Genomic DNA, 24,221 nt, shown 5'->3' on the forward strand with positions numbered 1-24,221 from the left:
CAGAAACCCAAACTGGGAACGGGATACTGGGAGAGAAGCTGAGTCCAGACGTTTTGGCAGGAGAAATGGTTTGGAACAGAGATGATAAAAACAAGATACAATATAATTAGCACAGCCTTGGCAAAGCTCCAGCCTGCTGAGCTAAATAAATGATTCTGTATTTGTTTTAAAGCATCCAGAGCTATTTATACTGTCAGTGCCTGAGGGATTGCTCTCCTCACCACCCTGCTCAGTGTTGGCCTCTGCCTGGATTCCTGCTCCTTCCCTGACCTTGCACCTCTCACTTGTGCAGAATCACAGAAATCCTCCCCAAAAATGCCCAGGCGAGCCAGAATCTCCTGTCCCAGCTCAGGTTTAGGGCTCAGCCTGGTTTCCAGCAGAGCTTTGCTGGGAAAAGAAAATTCCCAGTTCTCTTTGTGACCCAAACTGGACAGGAAAAGAAAAAAAAACAACAAAACACCGAAGCTTTTTCCATCTTTCCCCCTCCCCACCTTTCCAGCAGCCAAGTGGAAAAGGGAAACTCCACAGTGTTCATTGAAACAAAAGTTTCCAGGAGTTTTCCTGAGGAAAAGACAGAAAAACTTCTTTTCAAGACCTTGTTTTTTAACTTCAGAACTGCTCAGCTTTGGGGGGAAGAATCTTTTGGGGCTGATGGCAAAGTCCCCCTGGATCCCCATCACCCAGCCTGGCCCCAGGCTGTCCCCAGCCCAGGAAAGCTTCCAGGTAATTCCACCAGCTCACCACTTCTGTTAACACACTTCTTGATTCACACTGACCACACGAAGCAGCCTCACCACAGCAGCAGAAACTCTCCTTATCACAGGAGAGGGGCTGGGGACACCTTTTTCCCACGGAGGGGACAATTGGTGTGAAAGTGTCACTGTGGAGTCACCCCAGAGCTGTCAGGGGCTGGAGCCTCCTCATCCTCACAGGTGACCTCCACGTGCTCACCAATCCCATTTAACCCAGCTGGGTTTAAATCCAGGGTTTGGAGCAGCCATGGGTGAATTTTAGGAAAAAATGTGCTGCAGTGAGCTGGAAAATAGAAATACCTGCACTGCCCTCTGCTTTAATTAGCTCTGATTTCAGCAGGGGCAAAAGGACACTTGTAGCTCCTAAAATGAAAAATATTTGTGAAAACGGATCCAAACTGAGGTGCAAGGTGCCAGTGGCCTCAGCAAGGTCAGGGGCTGTGCTGGGGCTCTCTGGTGCCTCCTGCTCAGCAGCTCTTCCCCAGGTGAATTTTCCTGTTTGGTGGCTCCAGCTCAGCCCTCGAGCTCTCAGCCATGGGCAGAGTCCTGGGGCAGGGAAATGCAGTTTGGAAGAACAAAAAATTTTAAGAGTAGAAGTAGAGTGTGTTCACTCCTGGGATCCCTTTCCTGGGCTCACCCACGTTTTATTTGCACTGTGCTCACTCTGTCACCTTTTCCTTCACCCCCAGGGCCAAACCAGTTTTGTTCTCCTTCTGCACACGAAGTTTTCCAGGGGAGAACTGGCAGAGCACAGCCAGATGTGCAGATCCTATGGGAAGGAAATGCCAGCATGGTGTAATTTCATTTATTTTTATCTACAGCATTAAAAATAGGCTGTGTTGAAAATAGGAGCAGACTTCATATCTTCACTGAGGAAACTCTACATTTGAGATGTTTTAGTTGCAGAGTCCTGGGGCAGGGAAATGTTGGAGTTTGGGAGAACACTCCTGGCACAGCCAGCCAGGTGAGCTTTGCCTTGCTGGTGTTTATGGGATGTGGGAGCTGCTCCTCCAACCCCTTTTCCTCAATTCCTACTTTTTTTCTTTTTTTTTAATAAAGGTGTTGCTGCACCTTTGCCCCATTGACTCCAGTTTTGCTGTAGGTAATGCTTCAAGGTGGCATTTCTGTCACCTTTCTCCTCATTAAACTAAGCAGATTAAGCTTCAGGGATAACAAGAAAAGTGTTTACTTTGAGGTTTATAGCTGCATTTTTTCATTAGAAATTATTCATGAAGGTGCCCAAACACATTTTGTGTTGTTCTTCTTTTAAAATATCATTTCACAATGAAATCCAAGGGAGAATCACAAACCAAAATGTACTTTAATCCTTTTTTTTTTTTTTTTAATGCTATAATGAAATTAAATTTGGAGATACTACAGTAGGGCCTTCCCCAGTGAAAGAGGGAAGGAATTAAGTGACTTTAAAATGAAACAGGTTTCTCCTCTGTCTGACTGAAAGTTACAGGATGTTGGTAGTGAACCAATTAAAACACATCTTAAAACCATAAATACAAACCAAATGTACATTATCAGCATGTTCAGCCTTTTGTTTCTTGGTTCTATTTTGTATCAGCTTATTGCAATCAGATGTGTGGGGAAGGAGGGGGAAAATCAAATCATTTTAGGAAATAATAAATAAAGAATTCAGGGGAGGAAACAAAGGAGGGCTGCGTTTGTTCAAACATAAAATAAACCACGTTTCAGGGAGAAGCCACAACATTCATGGATCAGTGGAGCTCAGGAACATCCAGAAAATGTAAAAAATATTTAAAAGTCTGTCTGAGCTGAAGATGGGGATGAGGCTGGGCAGGATCAGGATGCTCCCATTTTGCCTGTTCCCAAAACATCAATTTCCCCTGACTCCCCCTGTCCCTCTCTGCAGTTTTGTCACCTGAAATGCCTGTGGCACACAAAGTGTCCCTGTCCAGCCAGGGTTCAGCCTCTAGAGCACAAATCTGGAATCACTGAGGATGGAAACTCCATCCTGTGCCCAGTCCCCACCTTGTCCCCAGCCCAGGGCACCCAGTGCCACCTCCAGCCCTTCCCTGGGGACTCCCTGTCCAATTCCTGACAGCCCTTTCCATGAAGAAATTCTTCCTCAATTTATTCTTTCATTTATTTTCGCTCACAAACAGCTGCAGATTAATTCTGGATGAAAATTGCCACTTCTCTCCAGCAGCAGACTTTCCTGCAATGAGTGGAATTAGGTCTCTGTGTATAAATATCTATAAAAATACACTCACTGCAGACATTCACTCTTCTCACATTAAAATAAATGTCAACTTTAAAAGTGAAAATATTTCACTTTTTTACAAAAAACTGATTTTTTTTTTCTCCCCTTACATTTTTGCCCCCCCAGCTTTTGCTTTCCCAAGACAGGATTTTTTCCTCTATTGATTTGTCCCCAACCCCACACATTGAGTGGATTCTTCCCAGTGAAAGGCTGCAGCAAGTTTGCACAATTTTGCCATTCTTTGGGGCTGCAGGTAAGTAGCTGTGCTTAGGGGAAGGAAGTATTGAAAATCTCCTTTGCTATTCCTCATTTCACGCTTTATAACGTGATACTTACAAATACTTTGGTAGCAGATTAAGCTCCAGAGAAATGAAAACATTTCAGAAAGAGCACAAAGCCTGCAAGTGTCCAAATGAGGGAGCAGAAATTCAGCTTTGAGCTGCAGGAGGGGGTTTATGGGATGTAGTGCCATGTGCCATACAATACAAGATAAACATCTGTTGTTATTTCAGCAAACCTAAATCAGATGTTCAGCTTTTTCTTCAGGGGGAGAGTGGCACAAAGAGAGATTTTATGATTTTTTTTTTATTTTTTTTTTTCTCTCTCTCTTCACCAAGGTGGTTGTTCCTGTGCCAGGAGAAGATTCTGGAGGGGACTTAAACACCCTCAAAGTAATCCAGTGGTGATAAGGGGACCTTTTGTCACCTCCATTGTGCCAGAGACCTTCAACCTTGGATCTCTGCCCGGGAAGATATTTATTAATGAGGCCAACAGTGCCAGGGAGGAGTTGTTCCATCCACACACTGAGGAGCAAACACAGAACTGGGGGAATCGAAGTTCTCAGGCTGAGAAGGTTGGGGTTGCTCATCCTGGAGCAGGGGAGGTGTGTGGAGAGCTCACAGCACCTTCCAGGACCTGCAGGGGACTGGAGAGGGGCTCAGCACCAGGAACTGGGGACAGGACAAGGGGGAATGGGCTCAGACTGCAGGAGGGGAAGTTTAGGTGGATTTAGGAAGGAATTTTTTGCTGGAGGGTGGTGGGACCTTGGCAGCTGTGGCTGCCCCTGGGTCCCTGGCAGGGCCCAAGGCCAGGCTGGACAGGGTTTGGAGCAAACTGGGACAGTGGAAAATGTCCCTGCCATGGCAGGAGAGTTTGAATGAGCTGAGCTTTAACATCCCTTCCAGCCCAATCCAGCCTGGGATCCCATGACATTTTCATAAAATGTGCTGAAATGGGAAGATATTCATAAAATGAAGAAGGTTTTTATAGAATGTGCTGCAATGGGGGTATCTTCACAGTTCCTGATGGGCTTTGGGTTAAACCTTCAAAGACACCAAGAGCTGCTCTGGACCCTGAGTGGACAAAGGGAAATGCTCTGAGCCCCGTGGTCACCTCAGCAGTTTCCTGCTTTCTACCAGCCCAGCCTGTTCCCACCCTGATTCCCCATGAGGAACCATCCTCCCACCTCCAGCTGGATTCTGTTCCTGGCTGTGCCCTGGGCCTGTGCTCCATCCCAGAGGGAACACCCTGCAGGGGACAGTGCCACTGTCCCAGGGCCACCTGAAGGACATCCCATAAAGAATTCAAACCCCTCTTCTGCTGATTTTGCTGTGCTGGTTCCCTGTCAGCACCACCCTTGGATGATAGAGCACCAAACAAACCAGGTTTAACTGTGATATTCCTCATTTTAAACTGCCCAGGATCAGCCTGAATGGTTTGACAGCTCAGGAGGCACAGCCCAGTTCCTGTTCCAGGCTGGTTGGAAGGACCTGGACACCCCAGGAGCAGCAGCTGGAGCTCAGCTCCAGCCCTGGGCTAAAGCTGCCAGGGCTGTGCTGGCCACAGCAGAGGCTGGGAAAGGGGGGTTGAGGTTCCAGGGGTTCTCCCCTGGCAGCAATTCCTGGCAAATAAAGCACAGACCCAACACAGAACTCAGATTTTCGTGCCCCACTCCAGATGTGCCTCTTTTAATTTGGAAATTTTGGGGCACACAGCAGTTTAACAATGCACTTTTAATGACTTAACATGCATAGATATGTATATACACCTTTTGTTTAATTTTTATTTACCTTAGCAGCACACCCAGACCTGCTGCAGGTTTTTACATTATATTTTAATTAGTGTTTTTATAGATGAAAGACAAAGACAGCTCTCAGCACAAGCACACACTTCTACTGTGCTGCATTTCCCAAGGCACACACTTTAACACCCAGAACACCAAGGCTCTCTCCATCAAAATTAATATTCCCTTGCTGGGTTTGGGTCCATCTGGGAGCTGTGTGAGGAGGGAACAATGTTTGTTGTTCTTGTCGAAGTAGTTAATGTTCTATAAACTCATGAAACTCCACAGAATTGGGATCACTGGGAAAGGAACCAGGGCAAGCAGATGTGCCCCTCCATTAATTCATTTTAGGTAGGGTGGGTTGTTTTTTTTTTTTTGTTTTCTTTCTTTTTAATAGTCTTGTATTCAACAGGGAAGAGACCAGGACTTTTCCCAAAATGTGCAGGGAGTCCAGCCCTCCTCAGCATTCTGTGTTGCTTATTCACCTCCACCTGGGAATTCTCCTATGGATTTTGGGGATGGAAACCTTTCCATCACCAGGGGGACCATCCCTGACTCTGAGTGCCACATCCCAAACCCTGGGGCTGAAGGTGTTCAGAGCCATTCTGGGGGTCAGTGCCTGGAAAAGCTGCTGGGGACAGGGGGGATTCAACGTGGAAACAGCCAAGGCAAAACCCCCATATCCACCCAAAATATCCCATTAATGCCTCACTGCCCAGCACCCCAGAGAGGCCTTTGCTTCCCCAGCCATCCACAGCATCACCCCACACCCCACCTGGGCTGGGAAAGCCTGGGAGAAGGAGGGAGAAGGAAGGAGAAGGAGGGAGAAGGAGGGAGAAGGAAAGAGAAGGAAGGAGAAGGAAGAAAAAGGAAAGAGAAGGAAAGAGAAGGAAAGAGAAGGAAGGAGAAGGAGAGTAGGAAGGAGTAGGAAGAGAAGGAAGGAAAGGGAAAGAGAAGAAGGGAGTAGGAAAAAAAAGAAAAAAGGAGAAGGAAGGAGAAGGAAGGAGAAGGAAGGAGAAGGAAGTAAAAGGAAGAAGAAAGAAAGAGAAAGAAGGAGAAGGAAGGAGAAGAAGGAGAAGGAGAAGAAAGGAGAAGGAAGGAGAAGAAGGAGAAGAAAGGAGAAGGAGAAGAAGGAGAAGGAAGAAGGAGAAGAAGGAGAAGGAAGGAGAAGAAAGGAGAAGAAGGAGAAGAAGGAGAAGAAGGAGAAGAAAGGAGAAGAAGGAGAAGAGGAAGAAGGAGAAGAAGGAGAAGAAAGGAGAAGAAGGAGAAGGAAGGAGAAGAAGGAGAAGAGGAAGAAGGAGAAGGAAGGAGAAGAAGGAGAAGAAGGAGAAGGAAGGAGAAGAAACACAGGCACTTCTCAAAGGCAAACTGTGGTTGGTGCTTCCTCCAGGCTCTGAGTCTCCATCCTTTAATCCCGTGCAACATTTATGGAACATTCCTTCCCTCCTCCTCTGGAGCAAGTGCAAACAAGAGTTTGGCACAGAGGAACTGCCCACAAGGAAGGAGCTGCTCGCAGCAATTGCACCAGAACTTGAGCTAAACCATAACATCACACGTCTGAATAATGCCGTGAAAAATATATAAAACCTGTTATGGCATTAAAAGTTTAAACCCCATAAATCTTCAGCGTGCTATTTACTGGGCTGAGAAGGTGACAGAAACAACATTCTGAAGTGGAATAGGAGAAGAAAAGAAAATGGGGAGTGGGGAGCAGGGGAAGCCCCCGGGACATGGCCAAAACCACTGGAGCAGCAGGGCTGGGGCTGGCAGTGACCCTGAGCTCTGTGCACACACCCCCACAGCAAACTGCTTCATTAATGCTCTGGAAAAAGGGATTTACCGAAATAGATAGGAATTTAGGAGGGGAAAAAAAGGCAGGTCAGGATTAGCAGGGAAGGAAACACGGAGCAAGTAAAACTCCCTTCTAGGAAGGTGCCACTGAGAGCCCTCATTCATTTCATCCTGATGATCCCCTGGCTGGGAGGGGATGATTCTGCAGAAAACAGGGATTAGACATGCCAGCTACAAGGTTTGCCCCAGCATTTGCCAAATTTCAACACAAACTGGAAGTTCAAGTTCAAGAAATGAGCCCCCACATTCTGTCAGTTTTCAAGCTGGAGCTTTGCTGCAGCATCAGTCTGCTCTGAGCTGCTTCCCACAGACACAAGCCCTGAGTTGTGGCTCTCAGATCTGTGTAGCAATGCAAAAAATGGAATATTTCAGTAGCTACTGTGACAAAGATTGAAACAACCCACTGCAAATTCTGCAAGCTGTCAGCCCAAACCGTGGGGAAGTTATCTGGGGTTCCAGCTGGAGCCTATCCCTCATTCAAACCAACTTTCTTTCACTTATAATTGAGAACAAATTCCATTTTCATCTGTGACTGAACTTTTTGAGCCTTTGTAGCTTCAAGTCAGCTCATTAACATTACTTAGACATCGGTTTTATAGTTGAATTATACCATGTTTATACTGTGGAATTCCATTACTTAATTGCTTCACTACTGGAAATTTCAGTGGGGTTCTCATTTTTCGCATAAATCTCGAGAATAAACATGTTTCTGTATTTCTCTCACTTAATTAAGTGCATGTTTCATAAAAAAAAAAAAATAATAGCCAACATAGACAAATTAGGCAAAGAATCATTTGTTTAATCAAAGGGGAAACTCACACCACAAGTGAAGGGGGAAACTCCTGAAGTTTTGGTGAGTGCTGAGGGCTCAGACTCCCCCAGATTATCCAAAATTGTTCATCCTACAGCAAATGTGTGCTGGGAATCACTGGCACAGTGCTCTGGCACCAAAGGGGGAAATTGGGAAGTGGGTCCCTGTGGAATGACGAGGATGGGCTGAGCCCACGGGGCTCCAGGGATGGAGGGAGAGGAGCTGTGCCACTCCAAGAACAATTAAATCATGGGATCATTAAGGCTGGAAAAGGACTCCAAGGTGATAAATCTCAACCTCTGAGCAAAGAGCAGCCTGCCCCCCAAACCACAGCACATCCAGCCTGACATGGGAATCAGCAGCACTCCTCTCCCAGGAAACCTTCCCTGGCTTCACCTGGCTTTGGTTTTCCTGATTTTATCCAGGAAAGTGCAGGGCATCCCTTTGGGTCACTGCAGTGCTGGGTTTTAGGGGGGTTGTGGCTTTTTTAACAAAAATCCCTCAGCAGCACTTCCAGCTCCTTCCCTCTCCCAATGTGGGAACACCAAAATCGTTCCTGCTCCTTCTTTGAAGGAGATAAACAAGAAATAAATGTCTGAATTTTAAGTCCTTAGTAAGACCATTTTGTCTTTTCATAAATTTGTTTTTCCCTCTTTATAAAAGTTTGCACAGCTGAATAGGTTTGGAGTTTAGCAAGGGATAAATAATGCCTCAAAATCAGTGATGGCTGGAATTAAAGCAATTAACATTTTAACAGTTATTTTCTGTGATACGTGCTAAGGAAAAGAAGAATACATTTTGAAAAAAAAAAAAAAAAAAAGATGGATTTGTTGCCAGCAAAGTGTGAAAGATCTCACTTTAGCCACTCAGTCATTTTAATTCTAATTTATATTTTTATGGATTTTTATGGTGTTTATGTCAAGGTACAGAAATAGAACCTGGGCTTTTCTTGCAACTGCAAAACGACTCTTAAAGTTCATTTTCCTTATGAAGAGTTTTGCCTTTTACAGCTGGAAGCTGCCCCACCCCACCTGTCCCCTCCTGCAGAGCCAGTCACACACTTGCTGCTTATCCCATGGTGCAAAATTCCAGCACTTGGCTCCCAACAACTCCTTTTGCCAGAAGCTGCTCCTGCAATAATTGTGGAGATAAATTCATTCAGAAAAAAAAAACAAAACAAACCAGATTTTAGATGTTCTCTCTGTTCCCCTTTAGAGATGCATCATCTGTCCCCTTCCTTCTCCTTCCAGGAGTTTGCCCTGGGACACAGCTCTGTGTGGTTAAGACCTAAAAATAATGAAATATCCTATTTGGGGCAACCTTTTGCTCAAATATTTTAGGAATTATCACCTGGTAGCAGCAGCAAAAATCCATGGGAGCATCAGAACATGTCAGCCAGGGCTGTACTTCCCAAATGAAATCTGCCCCATCTCACATCCCTCCCACCCCACAGCAATCAGGGCATTTCAGCCACCACTCCATCACATCTGAAGGCTGGGCTAAATAATAATCAATAATTTAACAATATTTTTAATATGACATCCCGATTTTCCTCCCGTTGAGACATCTGGGGTGTTATAAATGATGTTCTTGTGACACAGGAAAACTCCACTGCAAAAGCTGCAGTGAGGGAAATGTTTCCACTGGGAGGTCCAGGCATCGAGGAAAATTAAAAGTATCATTTTTGAACCAAAAGAGAGGAAATTTGTGTTCTATATACAGAAAGAATTGTTGCCTGTGAGGGAGGTGGGACCTGGCACAGGGTGTCCAGAGAAGCTGTGGATGTTCCTGGATCCCTGGAGGTGTCCAAGGATGGAGCTGGAGCACCCTGGGATGGTGGAAAGTGTCCCTGCCCTTGTCAAGGATTTGGAACTAGAAAATCTTTAAGGTCCTTTCCAACCCCAACCATTCTTGTTTCACTTTGATCTGAGTGCCCCAACTCACATTTCAAGCAGCAGGTTTAGATGTGTAGATGATTCCAAATTCAGCTCACACCTTCCCACTGATGTCTACCACACAAAACCTCCTCTCACAGCCCAAACCCAGTGGGGTCCCACAGCCCAGGCAGTTCTCTGCAGCTGGAAGGGTTTAGGGCAGGTCACCAAAGGATGGAGGGCATCACTTGGCTGCCAGGAGTGGCTCTTCCCTGCAGAACCTGCAGCCACAGGACAGCCTGAAGGGAGCTGGCACAGCCAGGGTTGGGTTTCCAGGGCTGGGCTCTCCTGCAGCTCAGGGGGGCTACACTGGGCTGGCACCTTTCATTCTTGTGGCAGTGCCCAAAATCTTCCAGGTGCTGGCACAGAGAGGCCTTTTAATCTCATTTCACGTGCACAGTCCTCTCCCCTGGCAGCCCAGAGCCCCCTGGGCGTGAAGCTGCCCTGGCTTTGGGAGCAAACCCAGCAGCACTTATTCCATTTTCTGCTGAACAAAAGTATTGAGGTCTCTTTGTCAGGGAGAAGCCAGGCTGGATTCCTTTATCCCCCTGCCCTTTGAGCTCACAATGCCACACTCTGTCTGCTGGGAGCCTCCCTGGAGATCCCAACAGGATCCAGTCCTCTGGTAATGGACCCCTGGCCCTGGGTGGGACCCGCAGCCTCCTCCAGGCTTCCCTTTGAACGAGGCTAGTCTGTCGGGGCTGGGGAGCAACTTAAAACCGCGGGGAAAGGGAGAGCCTGGGTGGAGAAGAATGATTTCTTATCAGAGCTGCCAATAGAGGAGACCCAGGTGGTCGGGCTGGGGGGGATCCCAAAGCCTGGAACGAGCAGAGGAGGGTCAGGAACAAACAGGGGCTGTTAGCAGCTCAGCCCGGGCTCAGGAGGGGACAGTCAACACCTCTGGCAGGGACAGGAGCCTGGTGTCCTCCTGGGGGGGTGGCAAGGCTGAAATTTCCTCCTAGGAAACACAGACCCACAGGTATGAGCACTCCAAAGGGGGCTGGGATCAGAAATTCTGTTTATTATTAATATTTCAAACACACCCACACGTGGCAGAGGTGGGCAAGGGGAGCCACAAGAGCACTCAGACACCGTGGTTAGCAGAGCTCTCTAAAGCTGCTGGGGCTGGTTTTGGGGTGCAGAGGGAGAACACAGAAGGTTTAGCAGTGATTTGGGTGGTTTTGCAGTTTTGGGCCCTGTCAGAGGTGGGTCACTCCCACCCTTCCATTCTGCTCCACTCCTCATCTCCAGTGAAACAGAATTCTCATTTCTCTGTTTGCTGGGAATAATAAAAGCAGTTTGTGCAAGAAACAAGCCAAGTTGCAGGAACAAAGTTGTTCTCAGGCAAGGAAACTCAGCAACTGCTGTCACCAAACAATTGGGGCTTAAAAACATTTAAAAACCTGTTTTAAAGCTCTGTCTGTGCACAGGAAACATCCCAGACTTAGGTGAAGACATTGAGAGCCCTTCTAATACCTTGAAGTGGGGAGGGGGGAAGCATAATCTGTTTTGATAACTCCTGACATTAAACAGTGATAAATAATTAAATCTGTTTAACTGTTTCATTAACTAAAGATAGATGGGGAGAGCTCCACAGATAGAATATAGATCAAAAAGATTGAGGCTGGCTCTAAATTCCCCTGATGTTTTATGACACCATTTGTATTCTGTCACTCACTAGCTTTATGTATAGTCCAAGCTGTGAACTGAATACCCCATTCAGAAAGCCACTCACTCTGCATGTTATTGCAATTTAATATTTTCACACACAGACACATCATTATCTTGGAACCCGACACTGCAAGGAGAATTCAGTAATTTTTCAAGAGTGCTGGTTGTTGGGGTTTTTTTTGTTCTAATGCAAGCACTGAGGCACAAGGATCTAAAAGGCCACTCTGCCAATATTTAACCTCTGCATAGATGCATCATCAGGTTGGTGCTGGGCTGTTTTGGGGGCTTTTTCTCATTTTAAATATGCCATGTTGTTGAAAGAATTAAAAAGGAAAACTGTAAACAAGAATAAAACTCCTTGCAGAGTTATAACTAGAAATAGAGAGATAAAATTTATATATTGATGTGGAAATCCTCCAGATTGTCTCTTCAATTACCAAAACATTGCCTCAGAATGGGATCATCACACCTACCCTGGGATTCTGAGGGGGCTGAAACACACATTGCTCTGGGAGATTTGAAAAGAATCAGGCACAGAACTCTACAAATTGCAGATTAATAATAATAATAATAATAATAATAATAATAATAATAATAATAATAATAATAATAATAATAAAGAAACAAACCAAACCAACAAGCACATTTACAAATATTTAAAAGCCAAATCACACCAGAAGAACTTTAGAAGTAGAGACAAAGTCAGGGCTCTTTTTTTTTTTCCATGGAGATAAATCCATCTTACCCCAGCCCCTTTATGGTTAATCATTAACCAGAGCTACACAGGGGCTCAGACAGAAGGAAAAACTCTTTGTATGGAAACACCCAAATATTCCAGGGCCTGCTCCAAAGTCCTTGGGAAGAACACAGGATCCACCAGGGCCCTCAGCAGGTTTGGGGCTCCCAGCAGTGAGATTTTGGTGGTGAGCCCAGCCTTGGGGAAGGTTCCCTCAAGAAGAGTTGAACAGAGGGAAAGGCAAAATTCCATCCTGGGATTCCCAGTTCCTGCTGCTGAGCTGGGCACAAGCCTCAATTTGCCCCTTGGGATTTTCACAGGGGGAGAAAAGAGGGCTCAGACCAAAGCTGGGCTCCAGGAATCTCCCAAATTTCACTTTCCCCACCTCATTTGCCAAAGCTCTGGATTCTGCACTAAATAACCAGGAATTCTCAGGCAGGGAGGGTGGGCAGGGCCATTTCTCTGAGTTTTTCTGCAGGTGTGGGGTTGGGGTTGAGCCACTGACCCACCAGAACCTCAGCCCAGCCTGCAGGTCCTGATCCCTGACCTGAAAAACCAAATTCCCTAAAATAACACAAATATAACACAAATATAACACAAATGTAACACAAATACAACACAAATGTAACACAAATACAACACAAATAAAACACAAATATAACACAAATGTGACACAAATGTAACACAAATGTAACACAAACACAACACAAATATAACACAAATATAATACAAATATAACACAACTATGATACAAATATAACACAAATATGATACAAATATAACACAAATATAACACAAATATCACACAAATGGAACTCAAACCCCCTGGATATCACAGCCACAGGAACACCAGGGAGGTGCTGAGTGGAATTAATTCTGCAGCAGGGCTTCAGACTTATTTCCCAAACTGCTAAACCACGATACTTAATAATAATAATAATAATAATAATAATAATAATAATAATAATAATAACAACAATAATAATAATAATAATAATAATAATAATAATAATAATAATAATAATAATAATAATAATAATAATAAATAACCTGTTTGATAATAATAATAATAAATAATTGGTTACTGTCCATTGGGTAAAAATAGATTTATAGATGGGTGTTAGGCTGATCTACTGCCACAGACACTGCTGTTCCACAAATCAATATTTAGGGAATCAACTCCAGGCCATGGGAGAAACCCTCTGGCTTTGCTGGGGATGGTGACACCAACCTTGGAGACACCCAAAGCCACCTCAAAACGGTGAAATGGGACTTTAAAAAGCCAAGAGTGAGTTAGGAGAGGAAATGAGAAACACACTGGGGAACGTGGAACATCTGCATCATCCACCTGCTGCTGGGAGCAGCTCCACAGGTGCACCCATTTTTTATATAAATAATCCTAAACCCCAGACAATTCATTATTTCAGGAAGCACTAGAATCACCTAAAAGGTCTCCACTGCCCAAATGTGGAAAACCAGGAATGTCTGGATGTTTGAGGGAGCATCAGTAGCTCCTCAGGTAAATCCTTGAGCAGTGCAGGTAACTTGGATTTCCTGCAGGCTCACCTGAGAAAATCCCTCCCTAATAAACACTATCAGGAACAGAGGACAAAGGACCAAATTCTGTCCTGAACTTTCCCTGGATAAAGACTTGCCAGGAATTCTAGCAGGAAACGTTTAAGAACTCCCAAAGTAACCCAGATCTGGTTTTATTCTCCTATATGGGACACATGAGCAGAACTGTTGCTGAGCAAAGGGCTTTTCAAAGTTCTCCACGAGGTATCAACTCCTTTTAAATCTGCCTATTGTGCCATGTAGGGATTGAAATTTATTTTATCCCTATGTGATAATTCTGAAATAAAATATATGATCGCTCGCAAGTTGTGCAGGTTCTTTATTTCACATTGAGGCCATAAAGTATAAAATGAAACCAGTCCTTTTCTATAAACAGAAAAAATAAATGGTGGAGTGATTTTATACTACATGAACTCGCAGCACAGCCATTTAAAAATTCATTTACATGATTGAGCCCAAAAGGTCCATTTGCCACGAAATAAGAAACACTAAACACTGTCCTGAAAGCAAAGAAAATGCCAGACTACAAGTAAACAAAAGCTTTTTTTTATTAGTGCCTGAGATGGAATGAAGGATTTTAAGCCAAATATGAAACTTGTTTTTAAAAAAGGGAAAAATCTGGTGCAGCAAATTCAACAAAATCATCCCAAGGACTTGGTGGGAGCTGGACCAGCACAAAGGTGATTAATGAGACACTGCTGGTCCAGAAATCACAGTGAGTGCATCCCTCCCATTTCACAGATGGAGCAGCTGAGGGGAAATTATTTTTTTAAGCTGGGAAAGTTACTTTGTCAGCTCAGTGAAACGCCAAATTCCTGCTTGTCCTGCATCCTGGAGCAGGTAATGTTGTTTCAGCAGGCTCCAAGTTGGTTTTGTTGTAATAACAGGAGCTGCCCCCACTCCACCCCTGCTCCATTCTGCACCTTTCCATGCTCAGAGCAAAACTTTGGGTCAAACTTCCTGCATTTCTTCCCAGCCAACAAATCCTGACCCCAAAGAAAGAGGAGAAACACTTCTGCTAACACAGCCCTGGAGCTGGTCCTAAACTCAGGTAAAGCTGCTCTGTGGCAACGATGGAAAAATCTCTTTTTTCTCCCTCCTCCTACAGTTCCCCTGACACTCCACAGAGCCCAGGCAGCCAAGAGGGAGCTGTGATCCCAATCCCACCTCTCCACAGCCACTGGCACCACTCTGTGCCCTCCAGAGCCAGGAGAGAAACTGCCCAGAGCTTCTTTATTCCCCCTGAAGTGATTTCATACCGAGTAGGAAATAAAGCTGATTTTTTTTCCCATCCCTGCCACACCAATAAAACAATAAATTGGTATCACTTCCAACAAGGTGCCGCTGCTGTAAAGTTAAAGATAGGGAAAGAAAATGAACTACTGGTTATGACAGCAGGGGAAGGGAGAAGAAATAAATAAAGCTGAGTGCGTGCAAGGGAGCAGATGGCTCATGTCCAGTGTGGCCCATCCTCTGTGGATTACTCCCCTGGAAAGGAAGTCCTTGCCACTTCAGAAAATAGCAATCTGTCTAAAAAATGCTGAGGTTATAGAATTGATCATTCCTTAAGTTAAGGAGAAAAAGCAGCCCGAGCCAAACTGCATTTCTGCATCAGATATTGATCTGCAGACACTGGAAGTGAAGCCCCTTCAAGCAGTTCTAGACCCATATTTGTACATTTTATTATGCACATGCACACAAATCTCTGGGGCCGTGTCCTCAGCTGGTGAAAATTAGGTTCATTGATGTTGATGCTGATTTACATGAGTTGGGGATCTGGTCTCTCATTTCAAAAAGAAATCCTGAGTTTTACCGGTTTAAGCTCAGGATCAGGCAGGGGTGCTGTGCCCAGCCTTAGGGTTACACATCTCTTAAACCAGCCCTGGGTGTTCTTACACAGGGAAAATTTTAATTTTAAAATCAAAAAGAGCAGTTTTGTGGTATCTGAAAAATACCCTGCTGGGGTGAGGGGGGTACAGTGTGAACCAGAGTGGCAGGATGTGTGTGTTGAGGATTTGGCTCCAGATGGGATGTGCTGGCCTGAGCCTCGTGGAATGAGGACTGAGGGCTGATTTTGGGAGCTCAGAGTGGGATGGGCACAGCCTCAGCTCTTCCCTCCCACCTCAGGGCCCACAGGAACACCCAGAGCTGGTTTGGGGTGCTCCCCACTGGGACTCATGGAAGGAAAAGCTGAGGGAGGGGAGGTGGTGGTGGAAGTGATGCTGAATTTTTGAATATTCCTCATCTGCCCTGCTGATAAAGCTGCTCCCTGCACTTGCCCTCCTGAAAGTGGAATTACAACTGGAGCAACATAAATTTGATTCAAAAGTGCTGAGAGTCCATCTCTAAACCAGGGAGCTTCAGGCAGACAGGAGGGGATTTTCTGCTGGGGAAGCAACCCATGAATCATTCAATAAAATCCTCCATGTGATAATGAATAGCCAACCTTCTCTGGTGGTGATAAGATATTTTAACTGAAAACATCAGGCCATGTTTAAAAAATGATTACAAATTATTTTAACAGTGTATTTGCAGAGGGTTATAAAAACAGCTATAATATTTTTGTCTTGGATTCTAGAATTACCAGGGTGACAGCTAATGCAGTAATGATTTGTTTCAAATGCCAGTGTTTAAGCTGTATAAAGCTGATTTTATACATTTTTCCAGTAGGCCGCATTGTAGTTAATGAAATTAAACACACCAATCGCATTTGTCCCCAGGGGATGAGGAACTGAACACGCCACTGGTTTATTTTTTTATTAAAATAAATTGCAGCCAGCAAGATGGACTAATTGCCTACAGAATTGAAAAAGAAACATTCCATTGATATAATTAAGCCAATTTTCATGGACAAAAATAGTTATAGTGGATATAAAATAAGCAGAGCATTCAGGGCAGTTTGACTTCTCCCCACCTCTCTGTATTTTGTCCAGAACATTAACTATTAAACAAATATGGATCTCAAACGGGCTGACAGTGTTATCTGGTAATGATGGCTAAATTGATCCCAATAGCTGAGGCCAGGCCATTGTGTCTCAGGGCTCTGCTGGGAGAATTCCCAAGCCAAGAACAACAGAGCAGTAAAAAAATAATAATAAAAAAAAAAAACCAAACCCCAAAAAAAATAAAAAAATCCACCACCTCCCAAACTGGACCTTAAAGCAAAACACCTGAAAGATGTAAAACTATGGAGGCAAAAATAAATCAGCACCTGGTTTTGCTTGGGCTGACACTTCACCCCCAGTGCCTGTGCAGCCCCTGTTTGGGGAGGGCTGAGGTGCAGCCAGCCCCACTCTTGTCCCTAATATAATTACAAAAAGGGAATGGTGAAGAGAAGACAAAGTCTTTCCACACCAGCTCAGCACACAGCAAGATTTACCATGATGGGAGCATTATTCTGTGGCCTACTGGAAATAATTTGGCTGTCTCAGTCCATTTTCACCTGGCAAATGTCTCCCCAAGAGGACCAGTGGCCTCGTTTGCAGCACAAAAGTGGGTTCAGTGGTACAGAAAAGCTCACTTTATTAACTTTTTTTTTTATAAATTTGGGTAAAACACCTCTTTTAGAGCACATGATGGAGGTACAGTCACCTTCTGAACAGAAACTTTCCTTCCTCCCACTGTCCTGCAAAACTGCACAGAGAAGCACTTAAATCCATGGAAAAGGAGTTCATTTTCCAAACCTATCCACCAAGACACACCTTGCTGCAGGTCTATTTCTTCCCAATTACAGAAAAACAAAAAAACAAACCTAAAGATAAAAAATCTCCTTATTCAGGGTAGGAGCACTCAGAAGCATGATGCACACTTAGTGCAGGGATGAAAGTCCTATTTCATGTTTATGAGCAAAGAAGGTGCCATCACTCAGGGAAGGAAGAGGAGGAAGAAATCCTGCTTGGGACAGGGACACCCCATTACAGGTTTGGATGCTGCACAACACAAACCCAACTGCAATAAAAATGAAAATAAACAGCCATGAGGAGCTAGCGCTGATGCATAAAAATCCATTAGGAAAATAAAAGAAATAATAAGGTCGTAGATCTTTTCCACTCTAACATCCCTGACCTGAAATTCCTCCAGAAAAAAAAAAAAAAAAAAAAAAAAAAAAAAAAAATTGAAAAAAAAATTGAAAAAAAAATTAAGGTCAGAAAGCCCAGCAGGAGTTTTTGGGGGGATGCCATATCAACAGGCTGTTACCCAGAGTGGAACAAATGTGTTTGCACATCTCCTTAGATGAGTCCATCCCCAGCTGCAGACAGACAGACACTGTGGACATGATTTCTTGATGTGCTGGGCTCTCACCCCCCTGGGATGAACGATATCTTTTGGGAAATACTCATGAGAAAATCATTGCTCAGCCAAGATTTGGATGTTTCCCTTTAGCGTTTGGAGTCACACGAGTTTGTCATTTAAATAATCTCTAACTGGGGAAGAAAATAAACACTTCCAGTAACAGGGGAGAGGCAGCAAGTCGTGGAAACAAAGCCCGAGCTTGTCCTGGTCCACGGAGGGCACAAACAGTCCCAGGTGCCATCAGCCCTGGGCCACAGAATGGGTCTGGGCTGGAAATGCAGGTTTTTCTTCCATTAAACCATTTCACACAGCAGAAGTTTTAATTCAACAAGAGAGGGGGGAATAATGGTAAACAGGGAAAATGTAAATTTTACAGTTAGAAGGGTAAAAGCAGCTCTGAAAAATGCGGATTCTCCTCCTGGTCCTGTCACCAGGAGCGGGCAGGGCTCCTGCACAAGTCACTGCACACACCTCCTCCCTTCCCCAGCGCTGCCGGAGGATAACAACTCATTCCCACCATCCAGGTGGCTCCTAAGCCTCACCTCCCTCATGTTTGCAAACTTCTCATGCCTTTGTCTTTAAAGCACCGTATTAAATAGCACGGAGCTTTTATAAAACACATAAGCCGTAATAATCATAGCCATAATCACAATAATAACACTTCTCACTCAACAGGGCCTTTCCTTGCGAGAATCTCCGGCTGCTTTTGCGAGCCCTGAGCGCAGCCGCGCCTGGCGGGGCGGTTTCCCCGCGGCACGGGAGATTCCCGTGCATCCTCTCAGATTGCGGGGTCGGAGCCCGCAGGTGGAACCGGCGCAGCGGGGCCGGGCGATGCCGAGGAGCCGGGGTATCGCTCCAGCGAGCGGCACGATGAGTTACAGCGCTGCCGCCGGGTGAAACACAAGCTCCTGCCTTGCCTTTTGCCGGGATCGTGCGCGCTTCAGGTGCGCTGCGCTCCATCCCGGCCGCCCCTTCCCAGCCCGGCTCTGATCCCGCTGGTCAGAAGGGCATTTCCCGACCTCAGTGTCCTCCCCGCGTATTTTCAATAGCAGGAAAATGTTGGTTTTATTTTTATCCTCCCAGCTCATTAAAGACCTGCTCTGCTATCCCTGAGCTCGCACAGCAGTCCCAGTGCAAAGCCTAAAAATAAAGCGGGTTTAGGTGTTCGAGGAAGTTTTTTCCAAATACAGATTCAGTCCGATTTCTGCACTGGACATTCTGGTTCGTCACCATACAGTAGCTGTGATTTTATTGCGTGTTGTAAGACCTTTGTATGTGCGCTGCCAGCCCGACAGACAAACGCCTCTGCTCAGACACCGGAGGTTTTACAGGAAACGGGAATTCAGTGAAATCGGGAATTCGGCGAAATTGGGATAACCTGTCCTTCTCTGACGCACTTTATAAACTTATATTTCCGTGCAGAGACGCCAGTGCCGCGTGCTGTGAACACGCGTGGATGGACATCACACGCACTTCATCCGAGCTGCTCGGACACCCACGAGCGCTGCCGGGAGCGAGGGCCGGACCCCAAACCCCGACCCTGCAGCATTTTGGCACCTCGGAGCTGCTGCTCGCGGCCGAGAGCAGCCAGTGCCCCTCGCCAAAGCCCCAGCTCGGTGCCCCCGCTTGCCAAGTTCCTGCCCAGGCCAAGGAGAGGACGTGCCCTGCAGTTGTTCCCTCTGTGCTTTTTCCCAAATAACCCACGCGGGACGAGTGGGGGAAATGATACGTTATATTTGTAGAATTTAGGGCGGAAAGAAAAAAAAAAAATTAAGAGTAAAGTGATCTCAACTCCTCGGCGATTTTTGTTGAAGCGCTAATTACGCATCACCTTAATTAGCGGATCAACTCCCCCCTTCCCTGCCCAGCATCCCTAATTGCCTAATTGAACAGATCCGGGGCAGGACGGGGGGACCCAGGCGCGGCGGGGACCCGGCGGTGGCACCTGCGAGGGGCTCCCGCCGCTCGGGAGAGCTTTGGGGACATCCCGGGCACCGAGGGCAGGGCACAGCGCTGCCTCCCTCCGCTGCCCGGGATCTGGGTAGGGACAGGGCAGAGGGAGAGCTTTGGAGATGGGGAAAAATCTAAAAGCCCGAAAGCGCCATAAATTTCCCTCCTCCGTGCGCTGCAGCTTTGGAAGCGCCTGCGGGAGCACAAACGCCACTTCCCGGCGCTCCAGCGTTCGCTCCTCTCCCTCTCTCTTTTCCCTTCGCTGTCTCATCAGCCTTAATTAAAATCAAATTAGTAAAGTATCACTGAACGGGAAGTGTGTTCTCTCCTCGAAGGAGAAGCCTGAAAACGAGGAATCGGTGCCGGGCACGGCAGGGTTGGATTCACAACCATTTTCCTGCCAATCCAGCCTGGCCGGAGGATGCCCCAGCGCTGCCTGAAAACTCCGGCCCCAAAGTGTGCCTCGGTCCCATTCCTAACAGTGAAAAGCAAACGGGGCTGCAGAAATATCAGCCAGCGTTTGCCTGCACGAACAATTATTTAAGAGCCTATTCTGCCCAGCCGTGTGTAACTTGGTGCTGTATTTGTACACTGAAATTCAGGGATTTCGAAAGGAAACGAATTCGCTTTCAGCGTGCAGCGCCCAACTCCTGTGCTATTCGCCTTCTCTGCATCCTCTGTCTGCCAGCAGCAGCGGGACCCCCGGCTGCTGCAGAACCTTCTCCCCACTCACCCAGGTTTTATTTTCTGGCGGGAGGACGAGGCCCTCGGAGCCGGGGGCACGGCGTGGCCTTCTACCTGCCCGTGCCCTGATCCCCTTCGGGGCTGCGGGAGGCACAGCCCGGCCCTGCGGGGGCAGCGCTCACCTGGGCGCCGGTACCCGCGGGGCTGCTGCGCCTCCCCGCACCCCGAGCGAGCCTCGTCTTTTGATTTACAGCCCTTTCTAAAAGCTGCCAGCCCGGCCGGGAGCCGCAAAGCGAGCGGGAGCCATTCCCGGCTGGGGCTCAGCTCCGCTGCCCCGGTACCTGCCGCTCTCCCGGTGTGAGCGGCACTGGAACCGCCGAGAATTCCGCTCCCACCCCAGCGCACACGCCTTCGCCCCCTTTCCCAGGCAGGTAATATTGTCGAATTCCCAGCGGAGCCTCACATCTGCTTAAAATATTGTCCAATGAAATGAAATTCTGCAGCACAGCGTGTTTTTAAAGCCCCGCACGGCTCGGCGGCCGCGCTCCGGGGCCGTGCGGGCTTTCCCCGGGGCTGGAGCACCCCGGAGGACGAGCTGGGAAGGGACTGCGGGGTCCCGAGAGTGAGAGGAGCTGTCGCTACCTCGCCGGGGAAAATACAGCGGGATCCCACACTCGTGTCCGTGTTTAATCTGTTTGGCAAATAAATACTCCTGGGATATTGAAACCTTAGCTCCGGACTACTGTTTTGAACCGTGATCCCTAAAAAATCCTCGGCTGAAACCCCGTAAACCGTTGGGCCTTGTATTGTATTAAACACCTGATTTTAATCAGGGCTCAGCCTCCGAGCAGGCGCTTCCAGGCGCGTTCGCGGGGCCGCGGCCGCAGCTCCGGCCGCCGGGAAGGGCTCGCTCCCGGCCGCGGGGCTCCCGGCTCTTCCCCGAGCTCTTGAAATACTCAGGAACCGAAAATCTTTTAGCCCTTAAGTGCAGGAGCTCGCTGAGAGCTCACAGGGGGAGCGTGGAGGGTCCCACCCGCGCTCAAACGCGGCCGGATCCGCATCGCACCCACCGCGGACACATCTGTAAAAACCCGCACTGAACCCGCCGGGGCACATCTGTAAAAAAATTCGAGGCCTTTTCAAGAAGTAAAAAGAAAGAGGAGAGGGGAGGGAAAAATTTAAAAAAAAATTAAAAAATAAAAAAGGAAAATAAAAGTAAAAGTGAAATATTCCGCCTTATTTAATCATTGAACTTTGCTTCTCCAGCCAAGAGAACTCTCTGAAAATCATTCCTCGCTTTAACAATCGAAAACAATAAGTGACGACTTTTCAGAAAAGTTGTTATTTGAACAGAGACCCTTAAAACGAATGTTTATTGAAAAAATAAAATAGAGTAAAATAAAATCCCTGGATTAATTTAAAGAACTTCCCGAATAACGCCCCAGCGATGGGGTGACAATGCTGACTAAAGAGTGACCCATCCTGCCCTGAGCAGCGCTGGTGCCCGCAGAGCCCAGGGAGGTGTTCGGAGGACACACGGACACGCTTTGGGGACAGGGGGACATTCGTGGAGCGCGATGGAAAATGTCGCGACACAAGGCACACGCCGGGGCCTGCGGCCGCAAAACAGGAGCGGCGGCCGGAGCTCGGGGACAACCCCGGCGACAAACCCGGCGACAAAGCGACTTTGTGAGGAGAGCTGGCTGCGCTCGGAGAGGGGTCCCCCCTGGAAGTGGGGTGTCCTCCCCGGGAAGGGGCGACTGCGGCTCATCCCGGGGGGCGGCACCAGCGCAGCCCGCTGACCTTGGCGGGTGAGAGGCTCCGGAATGACGAACTTGACTGACAAAACCGACCTCGGACCCACGTGCGGGAGCTGCGGCAGCCGCGGGGAGAAGCTGAACCCCGCAGGGGTTTGCAGGGGGGAGCTGCCCCCCATCACCTGGGGGGGATCCCCCGCCCCACGCTCCCTCTGAGCGGCCCCAGATCCCCCCGTGGAAACCACGCGAGGGAAGCGGAGCTGCTCGCCCGAGCCTCCTCCGAGCGCTACGAGCAGTTTCCAGCGGGGCACGGACTGCGCTGGAACTTGTGCAGCTCCAGATATTTCGCACAGAGGCAGAGCGAAACAGAAACTAAATAATAATAATAATAATAATAATAATAATAATAATAATAATAATAATAATAATAATAATAATAATAATAATGACAGGCTGCTCGGGCTCCGGGATCCTGCGCTGCCACCGGAACCTAACAGGGAATCACCGAGGAGCCGTCCCGAGCCTCTGCAGCGGGACTCTGCGGGAGCGGGGGCAGAGAGGACCCGCTCTTCCCTACAAAAGCCACACTCTCTCCTCCTCGGAAAATCCAGTCTAAAAACGACTCGAAAGAAAGAACGAACGGGAGAGGGTCCGCTGGAAGACGGAGGGAAAAAGCTGCGCGAGACTTACGAGCTGCAATTCCACCCCCAAGTAAATTTTAAAAAATTAAAAATTAAAGACACTCCCCCACACTCCCCTCCCCCAGACCTTCTTAACCCCCAGCTGGGACACCCGAGCTGCCTTCAGAATCTTCCCTCTGGACCTGCGACTCCAAAGCCCCTCACTGAGAGCGGATCCATTTTTTGCTACAAATTCTCTTCCTTCCCTCTCCTCGATAATTGTTCCCGAGACCAGAAGGGTTTCTCCCACTCCCCCCCCGCCGTCTCTGCCTGTCTCTCTCCCCCCTCTCTCCAGCGCTCCGTCTCTCGGCTCCCGCCGGCAGATGCCAAACGCAGACCTCTAGCGCCCACTATATTTCAGATCCCGGGAATATTATTTCACAAGACTTGGAACGACTCAATAAAAAAAAAAAAAAAAAAAAAAAAAAAAAAAAAAAAAAGTTGCTCGCTATCCCCTTTCGTCAACTTCCAGCTAACTTTCGCTTTTCTCCCCCGGCCCCGCGGGCCCGTGGAGCGCGGAGCGGCGCGGGGCAGCGCGGAGCGGCGCGGGGCAGCGCGGGGCGACCCGCGCCCAGGGGCGGGCGAGCGGCGGGGCTGCGGCCGCGGGGAGGGCGAGAGGGGCTCAGCCCCGCGCAGCCCCCGGCCCCGCTCCGAGCCCCCGGCCCCGCCGCCGGGACGCGGAAGAAGGGAGAGAAAGGACCTACTTTTGGGCAGTTTTCTCGCCCTCGCCTTGGATCTCATCGTGTCGGCGTGTGGATTCCTCTCCTCCTCCTTGAGCCCAGAAGCAGCTACACACTATCTTCATCTCCCCAGCATTGTCAGTTTGGACACCTTCGCACATGCGCACAGAGCATTCAATCTGACACCCTCACCAGGGCCAAAAAAACTTTCCAATGTATTCATCATCATCGGGCTGGTTTGGTCTTTTTTTTTTTTTTTCCTTTTTTTTTTTTTTTTTTTTTTTTTTTTTTTTTTTTTTTTTTGTCCTATCCTCTTCCTCAGACCACTTATCTCTGCCCCCTCCTTTCTGCCGGCACCATCACAGCCTTCCCCTGATCTGCCCCTTTAAGAAAAATCAGCCCTCTCCGCTCCTAACCCTCCGCACACTGACCTTACACACTGGACAATATTTAAGGATCAAGGTGCCATCCTATAAAGAGGTGATTATTATTATTATTATTATATTATTATTATTATTACTGCTAAATAGCAATGCTGTAGAGAAAGTTTGT

The 24,221-nt window shown here is 47.3% G+C and overlaps 1 protein-coding gene across 4 annotated transcripts in view; it reads right to left on the reverse strand.

The window, feature by feature from the left end:
* The window catches only part of PRDM16 (PR/SET domain 16), a 291,040-nt gene extending 267,122 nt beyond the window's left edge, over window positions 1-23,918 (reverse strand). For 3 of the 4 annotated variants that reach the window (XM_056508027.1, XM_056508026.1, XM_056508028.1), the window contains exon 1: window positions 23,694-23,918. In XM_056508027.1, coding sequence (XP_056364002.1) covers window positions 23,694-23,730 — 37 coding nt within the window. In that variant the 5' untranslated portion in view covers window positions 23,731-23,918. The remainder of the gene's footprint in view (window positions 1-23,693) is intronic. The other variant, XM_056508029.1, reaches the window with a different exon arrangement.
* Between the last annotated feature and the right edge of the window lie 303 nt (window positions 23,919-24,221).

This window comes from Oenanthe melanoleuca, chromosome 21 (genome assembly GCF_029582105.1).
Source record: "Oenanthe melanoleuca isolate GR-GAL-2019-014 chromosome 21, OMel1.0, whole genome shotgun sequence".
Lineage (NCBI taxonomy): Eukaryota > Metazoa > Chordata > Aves > Passeriformes > Muscicapidae > Oenanthe > Oenanthe melanoleuca.